At 36.8% G+C, this 12,630-nt stretch overlaps 1 protein-coding gene across 2 annotated transcripts in view; it reads left to right on the top strand.

Moving 5' to 3' along the window:
- The window catches only part of LOC116408858 (autism susceptibility gene 2 protein-like), a 319,748-nt gene extending 307,592 nt beyond the window's left edge, over positions 1–12,156 (top strand). The window contains exons 3-4 of one of the 2 annotated variants that reach the window (XM_031896972.1): positions 3,157–3,258; positions 12,084–12,156. In XM_031896972.1, coding sequence (XP_031752832.1) covers positions 3,157–3,258; positions 12,084–12,134 — 153 coding nt within the window. In that variant the 3' untranslated portion in view covers positions 12,135–12,156. Of the gene's footprint in view, positions 1–3,156; positions 3,334–12,083 lie in introns of those variants that run through there. The other variant, XM_031896971.1, reaches the window with a different exon arrangement.
- The last annotated feature ends 474 nt before the right edge of the window (positions 12,157–12,630 follow it).

Below are 12,630 nucleotides of genomic sequence, written 5' to 3'. Positions count from 1 at the left end.
ATCAGCCATTTGGCATGGCAGCCTTGGCCTCAGGGAAAGCAAACACTCCTCTGGCCCAACACTTTTTGTCAGTATGGTCATAGACCATGTTCCTCCTCTAGTTAGAGGGGGTACCAGAGAAAGTCTTCTTTTGCAGGCTGAGCTGAAGTAGATTCACAGACTTAATACCATCACCCCCAGTGAACTGAATCAATGAATTCCTTATGCTCGCTTCAGCCTAATAATATGCTTATGCATATTATTAAATTATATAGTTATGATGATATAGACTTTAGGATGTTTAGACTTTTTTTATTACATCCACTAGGTGTAAGGGTTGTGGGTTCTCTGTTACAAGTGCAGCCTAATGAATGTCACAAACTCTTAGGGGCCCATTTATTCACCATCAGATTTTTTTTTCTCGATTCAGATTTTTAGCACGAAAAGTCTCAAAGAAAAAATGCTGCAACTTTTTTTTGTGATTTACTTTGCGTCTAAATGGCTAAGAATCAGAATCCGACAATTCGCCAGGTTAAACTTGGTGAGTTCATGTAGTGATGAAGTCAATGGCAGATGTCCTTTCCCTTTCCTTGAAGAACCTTCTTTTGTCACAAAACTAGAGGTTTCAGATTCTTGACACTGGTAATTTGTGCAATAACGGAAAAAAGTTGAGTTTTCGAGAAAAGTTGCAGTGACTTTTACTATCGGATGTTTTTAGTAAATGTTAGACATTCGAGGAAATAAGTTAAGTTGAGTTTAAAAATGTAAATAAAGAGAAATTATAGAGGTCTAGAAACTGTCCCCCTTAGGGTTGCCACCACACCCCTTTAACCAGCCACATATTGAATCCACAGCCTGCATGGTTAATTAGAAATTAATTAAGATGCTTCAGACTGAAGTGATTGATGTGCAGCCATACAGATTTGCAGAATGCATTTAAAATAATTGCTAACAAGCCAAGCTAGATGTTGATTCAATATGTAGCAGTTATTAAAGGGTGAGGTGGCAACCCTTTATACACTACTGGCTGTTCTTTCTCCTTCAGGCACACACTACCTTTTATTGGGGTTTATTGTGATGTATGTATGTATGTATATCTTTATTTATAAAGCGCTACTTATGTACGCAGCGCTGTACAGTAGAATACATTAATACAGACAGGGGGTTAAAAATAATGGATAAATACAAAGTACAACAATAAATACAAATAAATACAAGGTACAGTTGCAATAAGAGTCAGAAACACAAGATGAAGCAGGTCCCTGCCCCGTAGAGCTTACAATCTATATGGGAGGGGTAACTAACAGACACAAATGGGCAAATGTAAGTGCTGTAGGTCACAGTGGGTGACATTACAGTATAAGTGCCAGTTTCCAGATCAGGTGCTGGGAGAGTGCTCCAAAAGGTAGTCTTTAAGTTTAGTGATGACATCAAATTCACATATGTGTTCATAATAATAATACATTTTAGCCATAGATTATATATATGCATGATAAATGTTATAATTATGATATATTTATAGATATATTTATATTATATTTATATTATATTTATTTATTTAGGTATCTCTAGTAAATTGTTTGGTGGAACTGGCTAGTTTTTCAGTGCTTATCTAATTTTTTAATTAATTGCTTTTGTTTACTACTTATGATAGATGTCACACTGTGATGATGTCACACACCTACATGTGTTGTGGTGGGGGTCTCTGTGGAATGATCTTCTTCACTTGCTATTTGAGTGCTATTTAGCCAAACACTGCATTTAAGGGATAGGCTTATTGCACACTAGCACTTTGACAAAAGCTGTGGATCCAAATGAAACATTAGATTTGTTCTCAGATATATGACCTTTTGGATTCATAAGTCCTGCGAGTGCGGCTTTCTACAGTGGTGTTCATATATATACTTCAGTTGGGTAATGAAACAGAAAATGATTTGTAGATCTTGGTTTTTTATGAGGGTAACTGTCATTATCGCTTGTAATAAAATGTAATACACAATAAATCTGGAAACAGAAGAAAATAGTAACACAAGGCCAAACTAAAACATTTATTATAAACTAAGTATAATATGGCTTATTTCCATCAGTTCTATGCTTGACTGTTCTTAACTGTATCACTCTAAAGCTAATGTCACACATCATTGAATCCTCCACCATAGTTTTCGAGAACCCACGCCCTACCCAATGCCTTTTCCAGATACTGTTGTTTTCAAGTGCAGATGTGAGTAATTTTTCAGGTAGAAAAGTGCTCACGCCCGACATCCACATTGGTATGATAAAACGCACTGATACTGTACATGTGACACTGGTCTAAAGCTTTAGTCACTGCAGATGATAAACCTGAATAGGGCCATTAGATTAACACTTGACAAAATGGCTACTGATAACTTATGTGTTGGCTAGCTCATTGTAATTTCACAAATGAAATATATTTTTAGAATAAAATCACCTATATGGCAATGGGCACTTAAGGTTATTGTATATTGTCATATTAAGTTTACCTGTGCTCAAAAGAATTTAAATGTCTTACTGGATTCTCTGGCATGTGACATGTATGTACTGGAAGTAGTGTACTAAGGGAATGGTAAGGCCCCATCTAGAATATGCAGTTCAGTAGTGGTCTCCAGTGCTCAAACGGGACATTATTGAATTAGAGAAGGGCAACTAAGCTGGTAAAGGGTATGGAATCTTAATTATGAAGAAAGACTGGGTTTAGGTTTGTTTACACTGGAGAAGAGGCGCTTAAGGGGTGACATGATAACTATGTATAAATATATAAGGGGATTATATAATAATCTTTCTAATGTTTTATTTACCAGTAGGTCCTTTCAACTAACACAAGGGCACTCATTCCAAAGAATGGAGGTTGGATGGCTTTTTAGCAAGTGCAGAAATACAGGGTTATGGACAACAACTCTTAGTACAAGTTGATCCAGGGGCTGCTCCAATTACTATCTAGGAGTCAGGGAGGATTTTTCCCCTCTGCAGCAAATTAGAGAGGCTTCAGATGGTTTTTTTTGCCTTCCTCTGGATCAACTAGCAGTTAGATAGGTTATATATAGGCATTAAGGTTGAACTTGATGGACATGTGTCCTTTTTCAACCTAACTTACTATGTTATTATATAAGGGAAAGTAGAAGTTGACATCATTATAATTATATATATATTTTTTTATAGCTCAAAGCAAGACAGAACAATTGCAGAGACAGCGACATTGAGAGCCCTATGAAGGAAACAAAGCCTTCTAAGCGAAATGCTTCTCGGGAGAGACTTAGTGATGTAAGTATACCAGAAATAAAAAACAAATTAATCTATGTGTTTGTGTGTTTGCTCTAGTTTGGCTTTCCTTTATACACAGACTACATTGCAATTATTCCACAGCCTTTGCATTGACATTATAAATGATAAAACAATATAACAGTTTCCACTCGTATTAATAGATTGTAGTATGTAGAGAAACAATCTGTAGATAATGCAATCACACTTTAATGACTATTTAAAGAAAAAAATAACATCCCCTACTTATATTACGTATATACTTATGTTTTGACTTTAAAGCAGGCAGCGGAGTAAGTACACAATTGCTAGTTAGAGAGAAATATCATGATTATCCATTTTAAAAGATGTCAGATGTCTCGTCCATGTACAAAGAAAAATCTTTCAACTACTCATCCTCTTATCTACTGTTTTTGAGGTGCGTGGAAACTAAGACTTGGCATGTTGACAGCCTAATATCTTTTTCACTCTAATGAGATCCATGCTGGAGAATGGCAGCTCACAAATGTTAGCAGATAACATAAGGAAACAGACATCTCATTGAGAGTACTTTTAGAGATGGTAAAACTCTGTTAATGCTCAATACTTTCCAGGTCCCTATTGAGAGAAACATAAAGATTTTGAGACTTTGATCAAAATAGATGAGGTAAAAAAAAGTACAAGTTTTATAAACACTCAGCACAAAAAATTCTGCTTACAGAAACCACATTCTAAGTAAAGAGCATGTCCGATTAGAAACAAACTTGCCATCTGGAAAGCTGTTAGCTAGAAGCCTTATCTTGTAAAGATGAATCAGAAATGGGAAGTATCATACACTGCTCAAAAACATCACCAAGTGTCATACATGGTCATCTTTTAAATAAAGGAAGAATAGAAAAAACAAGAGAAATGTTTATTTCTATGAATATTCTGGACCTAGACCCTAAAAAGACTGTTGTAAATGTTTAAGAACTGCTGACAATAACTTTAATTTTCTCAGATACAAAGGAAAACTAAGCTACATAAAGTATGGCACAACTTTCTTTACTGTTTGGCACAACTGTCTTTGACTGTTTATATGCACTTGAGATAGCTTGGTGTTTATATACATGTAAGATATAATGCAATATATATTGTGATCAGTTTTCCAGTTTCTTCTATACATTTTGCTGATTTTTTTGGTGCCAAATTATACCTATTGTAAAAGACACGCTATTGAATAGTTATATGAATTACTAAAGGACATGTAAACTCCGCACACAAAAATTTAATCAGTGAACAGCCTCTTTGAAATCTTTCAATACCTGCCACACTGGTTGTCCAGAGGTGAATAGTAAGGCTGCAATATCCCCTTAATCACTTAGATTTCCATCTCCTCCTGTAACCCACTCGGCCCCCTCCCTCAGGAATTTGCTTTGGCTGTTGGCTTGTGGGCATGCTCAGTTGTTCTAAGCTCAGATTACTAAACACTCCCCCCAGTCTAGCAGCCAGTGAAGAGATGGAATTGCTGGTTCCCATAGAAACTCAGCTCTAGCTGTCTGCTTAAGTTTTTTTCTCCTGAGCTCAGCTTTACCATTACAGTGCTCAAACAAAGCAGAACTTTTATCAAAGACAGTTCTGCCTGTGTGAGCCTGTATTTATGATAAAATGTATGCTGAATAAGGGTCTGTGTGTATGCTGTTTGCAGATTTAAATGTATCTGATTATGTATCAGAGGAAAAATGGCCACCGGGTGAAAATTGCTATTCGCTTTAGGACAATGTGATGGTGCTGGCAAACGGATGGGATATATGCAGTACAAATGATGCCATTTGGGTGCGGGAGATGTGCCCAACTGTAGGCTTTACATGTCCTTTAATTAATTGCATTAGTCATTATTATGAATATATCAATATATTGCCAGATAAAATGATTAAAACATTACTCATTCAATTGTTTTAATTACATTCTGACGTAATTCTGACATAACATTCTGACCTACTAAATAGTTTTGTGGTGTTATTTCACATAAAGTCACACTCCAGGTGACAACAGCAATTGCCATCAATCTTGGCATGGCTAGAGGATCATTTTGGTGCTAGACTTTAGTAAACCTTGCGTAACATTTTATTTAGTGTGATAATAATGTGAAAACATGTATTTCTGCTAAAGCAACTGCAGAGAATAAAGGGCATATTTATTATAGTGTGTAAGCCAACATCACTGGTGATGTTGCCCATAGCAACCAATCAGCAATTAGATTTGAATGGTGACCTACAAGTTAGAAAACAAAAGCAAAGATCGTACTGGAAAGTTTTGAAGCAAAGAAGGATACTCCAAGGAAGGGAAGGGACATCTGCCATTGTCTTTTATGTGACACGTTTTAGCCGGCCAATTGTCAGATTCACACTAAATCTTGAAAAAACACGTGCAACTTTTTTTTCTGTGACTTTTAGCACTAAAAAGTTTGAATCGAAAAAAAAAAATCCAACCATTAGTAAATGGCCCCTATAGTGTCAAACTGTTCAAAAGGTAATGGCACCCAATAACAAAAAATACAACTAAACCCTGAAAAAATGATAAACAGGTTATCATTCTTACAAGGAGACTCTTGGCACATTGGTGGTGTTTTCCTCTTAAAAGCAGGACCTTATACATAGGCATTTATTACTTATGGAGACAAAATCCATAGGAAGCTTCATGTGACAAGAGGAAATCATTTGAGACTTAGGGAGGTACCATTAGCATAGGAAAGAGTTTATTGTGATCATTGGAGTATCTAGATCAGGGGTCCTTTCTTACGCGTGAGCCACAGTTAAATGTAAAAAGTCTTGGAGATCAACACAAGCAGCATAAATGTTCATGGAGGTGCCAAATAAGGGCTAAGCTTGGCTATTGGGTAGCCTCTATGCACACTATCGGCTTCCAGGGGGCTTTATTTGGTAGTAAATCTTTTTTTTTATTTAACCAAAACTTGCCACCAAGTTAGGAATTCAAAATTAAATACCTGGTTTGGGGTCACTGAGAGCAACATCCAAGGGGTCCCAGTAAGGACCATTGACCCCACTGACCCAACAAATCCCAAAATCCACTCCCACCCTCTTACACTTACAGCTAATACTGGTATCGGGTGAATGGAACCTGTAGGTGTGGTCAGGTCTGTGAGTGTGAGTGGGCCCATGTTTCACACAGTTTGTGATGGCAATGACATTTGTAAGTTTTTAAAATAGACTGTATAGACCATGTTTTAGTAAAATCTAGAAATGTCAGCAAATGTGTTTAACAGAAGCTTATGAAAATGCTTCTGACATACACAGAGAACTTTAACTGCTGTTATAACTAAGATAAATTTTCTAAAAAAGAATTCTATTTTTTCTGTAAAAAATACACATAGACATATTATACACTCTTAACAATATATTAACACATATTTTTGTCAACTTAAAATTGGCCCCTAAAATGTAGTTGTTAGGTTTTTTTTTCTTCTTCTTCTTTTCTAATACTTTTTTACACATATAGATAGATTGTAGGTTGCATAAAAAGCACTCTTTGCAGTGCTGTGATGTTCATACTATAGTGGTAGTAGTAATATAGATAATAGTAATAGTTTAATACACTGCCTTTGTTATTCCAGTTGATATTTAGAAGGCAAGAATCGGGGAGAAAATAGATACTCAGTAAGGAATGTGGATCACACTCTTAGCAGTTTGGAATCATTCCATTTACACCATCTGTTCACCCTTGGTTTGCCAGGCCTTAGATCTGTTTGCCTTCATATTTAAACTTGCCATACGCTTGAAGATTTGCTTATTTGGCGAGGAAGCCAAACAAGAGAATGTTTGTCCAATTTAGCCTTTTAAGTTGAAGGCCAAATGCGTCCATTTTGTCCAAGGGCTGCATAGTCATCACTTCATTGCATATTTTAGCCTTTCTAATTAATAGTTGAACTAGCCAAGAGAGTGTGCACAAAATGCTGATTTAATGGATATAATAGAATAAGAAATCCAGTCACTCAAGAAACATTTATCAGGTTCCTGCAGATTCTTAGAAACTACAGTGAATTGGCCTACTGTGGCAGTTGAAGTCCAGAAAATGTTTTATTCTACAGCGGAAAAAGGAGCTTTTTGGATAACGTGTTTATAGATAAGGTAACCCATATCTATAATGTGATTGGTCAAATGGAACTTTTTTTCTTTTTTTAATGAGCAACAAAAAAGGTTCCTTTCTATAGTTAAGCTCTGTATTAAGTTGTTTTCAAATAATAAATTGGTCTTTCTCTTTTTTAAATTGGAAAACTACCTTAAAATATCTAGAACGTCCTTTACAATGGCCTAATATAACTTCTGTCCTTCTAATTAAAACAGTAACACATCCCCTTTTAAAGATCTGTTGGGTAGTTTGGAAAATCACATCAACAGAGAACCACAATTCTGTCTTTGGTCAGTGGGTTAATTTGAGTTTATTATGTGATCAGTGCCCCAAATAATAACTTTAGCTTGATATGTCCCACTACTTAAAGATCTGCTTATTTGGTGACCTGGGAAAATGAGGGAATCTTTCCCTGTATCCCCATCTTTTATGTAAAAAAGTGAAGATCTTTAAATGAAAAAAAAGGATATAGATAGATAGATAGATAGATAGATAGATAGATAGAAATGATAAAGATAGATAGAATTTTTTTTTTGTGGCAGCATCTTTTCCACTAACAGGTTTATGAAATACACTTCCCTCTTTTCCAGAGGAGAATAATGTTACTTAATGTGTTTATTTATTTTGCTGATAATTTCTTGTATTACATTCCGTGACTATGCACAGCAGAGTATTAAACTACAGAGCAGCGGAAAAAATCGAAAAAGAGAGAAACCATTTAATATTGATAACAATAAATAAAATATATGATATTCTACAGAACAAAAACAGACGTACCTTGCTGATGGATTTCCATTTGTTTGTTAGAGGTGTTGCTCATCTACATGGTAGCAACAGAATGACAGTCAGCCTGTACTTAAGGAGGTTGAAAGGCTTTTTGTTTTGTAAGTCTAGGTTCTTAAATGCTTTGTTGCTCTATGTTAATTCCTCGGCAGTGCAATCAAATTCATGTCGTAATTAAAGCTGTCAGTTGGAAGGCAAGCCAATCGCCGAGAAAACACAGCATAACAAATGAAGTGAAATGATTCTGCATGTAGCTATACGATGCTTCACCAGGCATGAAATTAAATAAGTAATTTGATGTTGACATCAGAAATTGAAATGATACCCACTGTTCCCTCGTTCACTCAGACCTGCATAAACAAAAGTCAGGACAAATATGTATAACAAGCCCTTGTGCCACCCAGATCTCCATTATAATACATATTTGTATGTTGGAGAGTTGACATTTAAGAGGATGAAGATAACAGTTAATATTTGATTTAAGTGCCCCTTTTCTTTCCTGCTTCAACTTTTTGTCTTAGGGAAATATTTAATATAACATACCTAACCCTGCTAGTGATAGACTTCATGAATGCCCACATATAAGTCTTTATCTGTCTTTTCAGGGTTTCCTATTTTGTATATTATTGTAAATATAAATAAAGCTATAATGTATAAAATGAGAATTCTATATTGTAATATGAAGTTAGGCAAATAAACGTTGACATTTTTTTATTTCTGATAGTCTGCTGTGTCGATGATATAGGTAAACAAAAAAAGAAGGAGAAATCAGTGGGGCTTTAAAAAAGTCTGAGATCCAAAGGAAAAATATTTTTATCAAAATACTTTATAGTCTATTCATACCAGATTTCCATCAAATGCAACCTGTGTGCCCTTGTAGAAATCTCTTTGCCTCTTATGACATAGGCATGAGAGTTATAAATAAGCAAATAAAAAAGACATTAATTGCATTAATTGCTGTATTTATTAAAATAATGTGCAACTGAGAAGGAAAACTCAACTGGCTGGCTTACACAACATTACTTATTGAAAGGGAATGTGCAACCATATCTCATATCTCATTGGCTAAAGTTCATAAGCTATATAAGCTGTTACAGGAGCTCTATTTTTAATTTATAATTTAATGTCTGGAAGAGCATTAGCCAGTATACCTCAGGTCCCTGCTTCTAAACCAGGGAGTTTCTGACAGGCAAGCTGTTATCACTCCATATCATGTTCATCCCCTGTCATTATTCTTAATTAAAAAAAAACAACCCATATTGATTTCAATCCAGTGGTTAGTAAGTAGCATTACTCCTTAAAACCTGTATGTAATTGGCTCAGAGGGGCAGGAATCATAAGCAGCTGAATATTTTTAAACTTTGCCTCAACAGGTTTAGGGATACTAATTTTGTTAGGACCCCCATCCCCAGGAATTAAGTTGGTTGGGTATAGAAATTAGTCAACTTTTGTTTTAGGACCATACCTGTCAATCATAAGGTTTTTTCTGTGTGTTTGTGGGGTGGAGACTTATAACATAGATACTCTTATAAGCAGGCCCGGATTTGTGGAGAGGCCACTAAGGCCCGGGCCTAGGGCGGCAGAAGTTTAGGGGCGGCATGCCGCCCCGCCACAACAGAATTTTTAAATTTGGCTCCCATACGGAGCAGTCGGGATGCGCACTGGTTACGCATCGCGCATGCGCACTCGCGGGGGGGCGGGGCGGACTCGGGGCACCCAGAAGTGAAATCCAGCCCTGCTTATAAGAAGTATAGGTAGTGAAATCTAAATATCTTGTAACTCTGCCTCATCTAATTCAGTGTTTGGACTTTAGTTAGGGCTCCACCCTCAGGTATTAGGTTGTTGCGGCATGAAAAAATGTGTCAAGGGGAGTTTTGAACGTCTTGGAACTCACATCGTCTAATTTACGGTTTGGACTTTTGTTAGGATCCTCAACCTCAGGTGTTGAGTTTTTGAGGCATAGAAATGTATCAAAGTGAGTCTTGTATGTATGTACTGTATATATGCATAATATTATAAAGCGCAACATGAATATGCAGCACTGTACAATTATACAAAAAGTATCAAAGTACACACAGAGTGCATAATGTTAAATAGTAAACAAGTAAAAAGGGTAGTAATAAATAAGTATACATATGCAGAGATTAATCAATTATTTATCAAGTTTCAAGTTTCTGAATTTGAGATTGTTTTTATAATTCAAATAAAATTTACAATCTTTTTAAATTTTAGAACCTTTCCCGCGAAGATGATGTTGTTGGACTACAGCTCCCAGAATGCCTCAACCTTCATTATATGTTAAAATGTTCTGGGATTTGTAGTCCAGCAACAGCTGAGTAAGGGTTGGTTGAGCAGTGCAGTGCAGCAGAGTTTAGTAATTACAAAGGGCAATTTTGTATGCAATCACCATGTTTTTTCCTACAATGCACAAGTTTTGTTGCAGGCACAATTCAGGCTTTAAATTGGGTTCAGTTGCACTGCGTCTGACTCATGACATCTGCTACAGATTCTTTTGCCGCAAGTGTGCTGCAGCTATTGATGCAGGGCGCCGAGGGAACCCTGGAGCTACTGGCTGGTCAGGAGGTGACAGTAGCTCCAGGGTTTGCACACAAGTACCCTCAATAAAAGTGGTTTTAGGTGCAACTCACTGTGGGGAAAAGAGATAGGCCACTATGCCTGCGGATGTAAATGAGACCTATTGACATCCCCTATGATGCAACAGAACTGTGTTTATATAAAGGTAATAACACATATTTACATGAACACTGTTGCAATGTCACAAATGTGAATTGAATAGGGATGCACTGAATCCCGGATTTGGTTTGGGATTCGAGCCAAATCCAGCCTTTTTTTGATGGATTCGGTTTCGGCCAAATCCACGGTCCCGGCCGAACCGAATCTGAATGCTAATTAGCGTAAATTAGCATATGCTAATTAGCATTCAGAAAGAGTTAACATTTAGGGGGGGGATTTTTTGCCGCAAGCGCAGCGCACTGCAACGTTTAGCCCTTCACGATCCTAATTAGCATATGCTAATTATGCTAATTAGGATTCGGATTCAGTTCGGGATTCAGCAGAATCCATGAGGGTGGGTTCGGGGGTTCGGCAGAACCCCAAAAAAGTGGGTTTGGTGCATCCCTAGTATTGAAATGCACTTTTCAAGCTCTGTTACAGTCAGCATTAAACTGTCACACTGTTCAGGTCTATTCATTTTAAAATTAAAAAAAGTTTTGAATTTTATGTTCAATCTATTATACAATGTACTGGTAATATTTAAGGGTAGGCCTGATACTACACCATTGCAACAAAGAGATGGCACATACATCCGGACAGAACCACACACTCACTGATAGTGTCAACATTGCCCTTGAATATCAGGCTATAAATTATTTTCAAAATGAGCACCAGTCCTTGCTGACCTCTGGGAAATCATTTGACAAGCTGGCTATTATTATTGTTAATTTTATTTCTTTGTTGCTTCCAAGCCTTTAAAGACTTCCTTGTCTGATGCTAGGATGCTCTCTTTTCTCTGTTGCCATTTTATGGCCGCAATTGGAGTAAGTTGGGATCAGGGCAGTGGATGTCACTAAGGCAGGGAGACAGTTTGATGAGTGTCTGCTTAGTCTCATTGGAGGGCGAAATGCCATCATTACCCAGCTGCCTGTCAAATAAATTGCCAATTATGGTTGCAGCAAAAGCTTGGAATTCAGAACATAATATGCTGCAATCCCCAAATCAATAGGAGATTTAAAGAAGGAGGGGATAACCTACAGTGAAAGAAGCAGCAATGCTGTGCAGTTTGGTTGACAAGGAGGTGCATATGAGTGCTGTGATACAATTGTGTGTATGGAATGTGAAACCAATGTTCAGTACACATTGTAATATGTTCACTTCAGTCACTGATTTTCTATTTTTCAACCCCCTGTCTTTTCTTGCAGAGTTCAGCTGCTTCTAGTTTGGGAACCGGCTATTTTGTAAGTACAGATTAACTTTTAACAACATACTTCTAAGGTCAATGCCTGGCTAATCATAGTAAATGTGTATTATGTCAGAGCAGTGCTGGGTAAAATGCTCTGTACTAATTTAGAATGTCTTGTTCTACCCAAGTTATGGATATAACCATGCTCTTGTGGTATTCCAAATGAAATGTCATCCTGCAACCATTCCTAAAGTATTATGCATGAAGGTAAGAAATAAATGTGGGAATGTTTGGTGGCTGACACTGTTGGAGGGATCCATGTATGATTGACAGTAGGTTTAAAATCAGCTTTCTCACACCTTCTCCTTACAGTGGTCAGCTATTTCCTGCTGGTACAATGCCAATATGCGTTTCATACACCCACCCTGTTTCATACTGTATACACGGCTTACAGTTTATTTCTGTTCAAGAAATAAATCAACCTCCAGAATAAAGTGCCTTTCATTTATTTGAACATTTCAAGTTGGCAGTATCAGGTTTATATCTGTCACCACAGGCATATCCCC

Source organism: Xenopus tropicalis, chromosome 2 (assembly GCF_000004195.4).
Source record: "Xenopus tropicalis strain Nigerian chromosome 2, UCB_Xtro_10.0, whole genome shotgun sequence".
Taxonomy (NCBI): domain Eukaryota; kingdom Metazoa; phylum Chordata; class Amphibia; order Anura; family Pipidae; genus Xenopus; species Xenopus tropicalis.
This window is presented reverse-complemented; position numbering and strand designations above follow the sequence as displayed.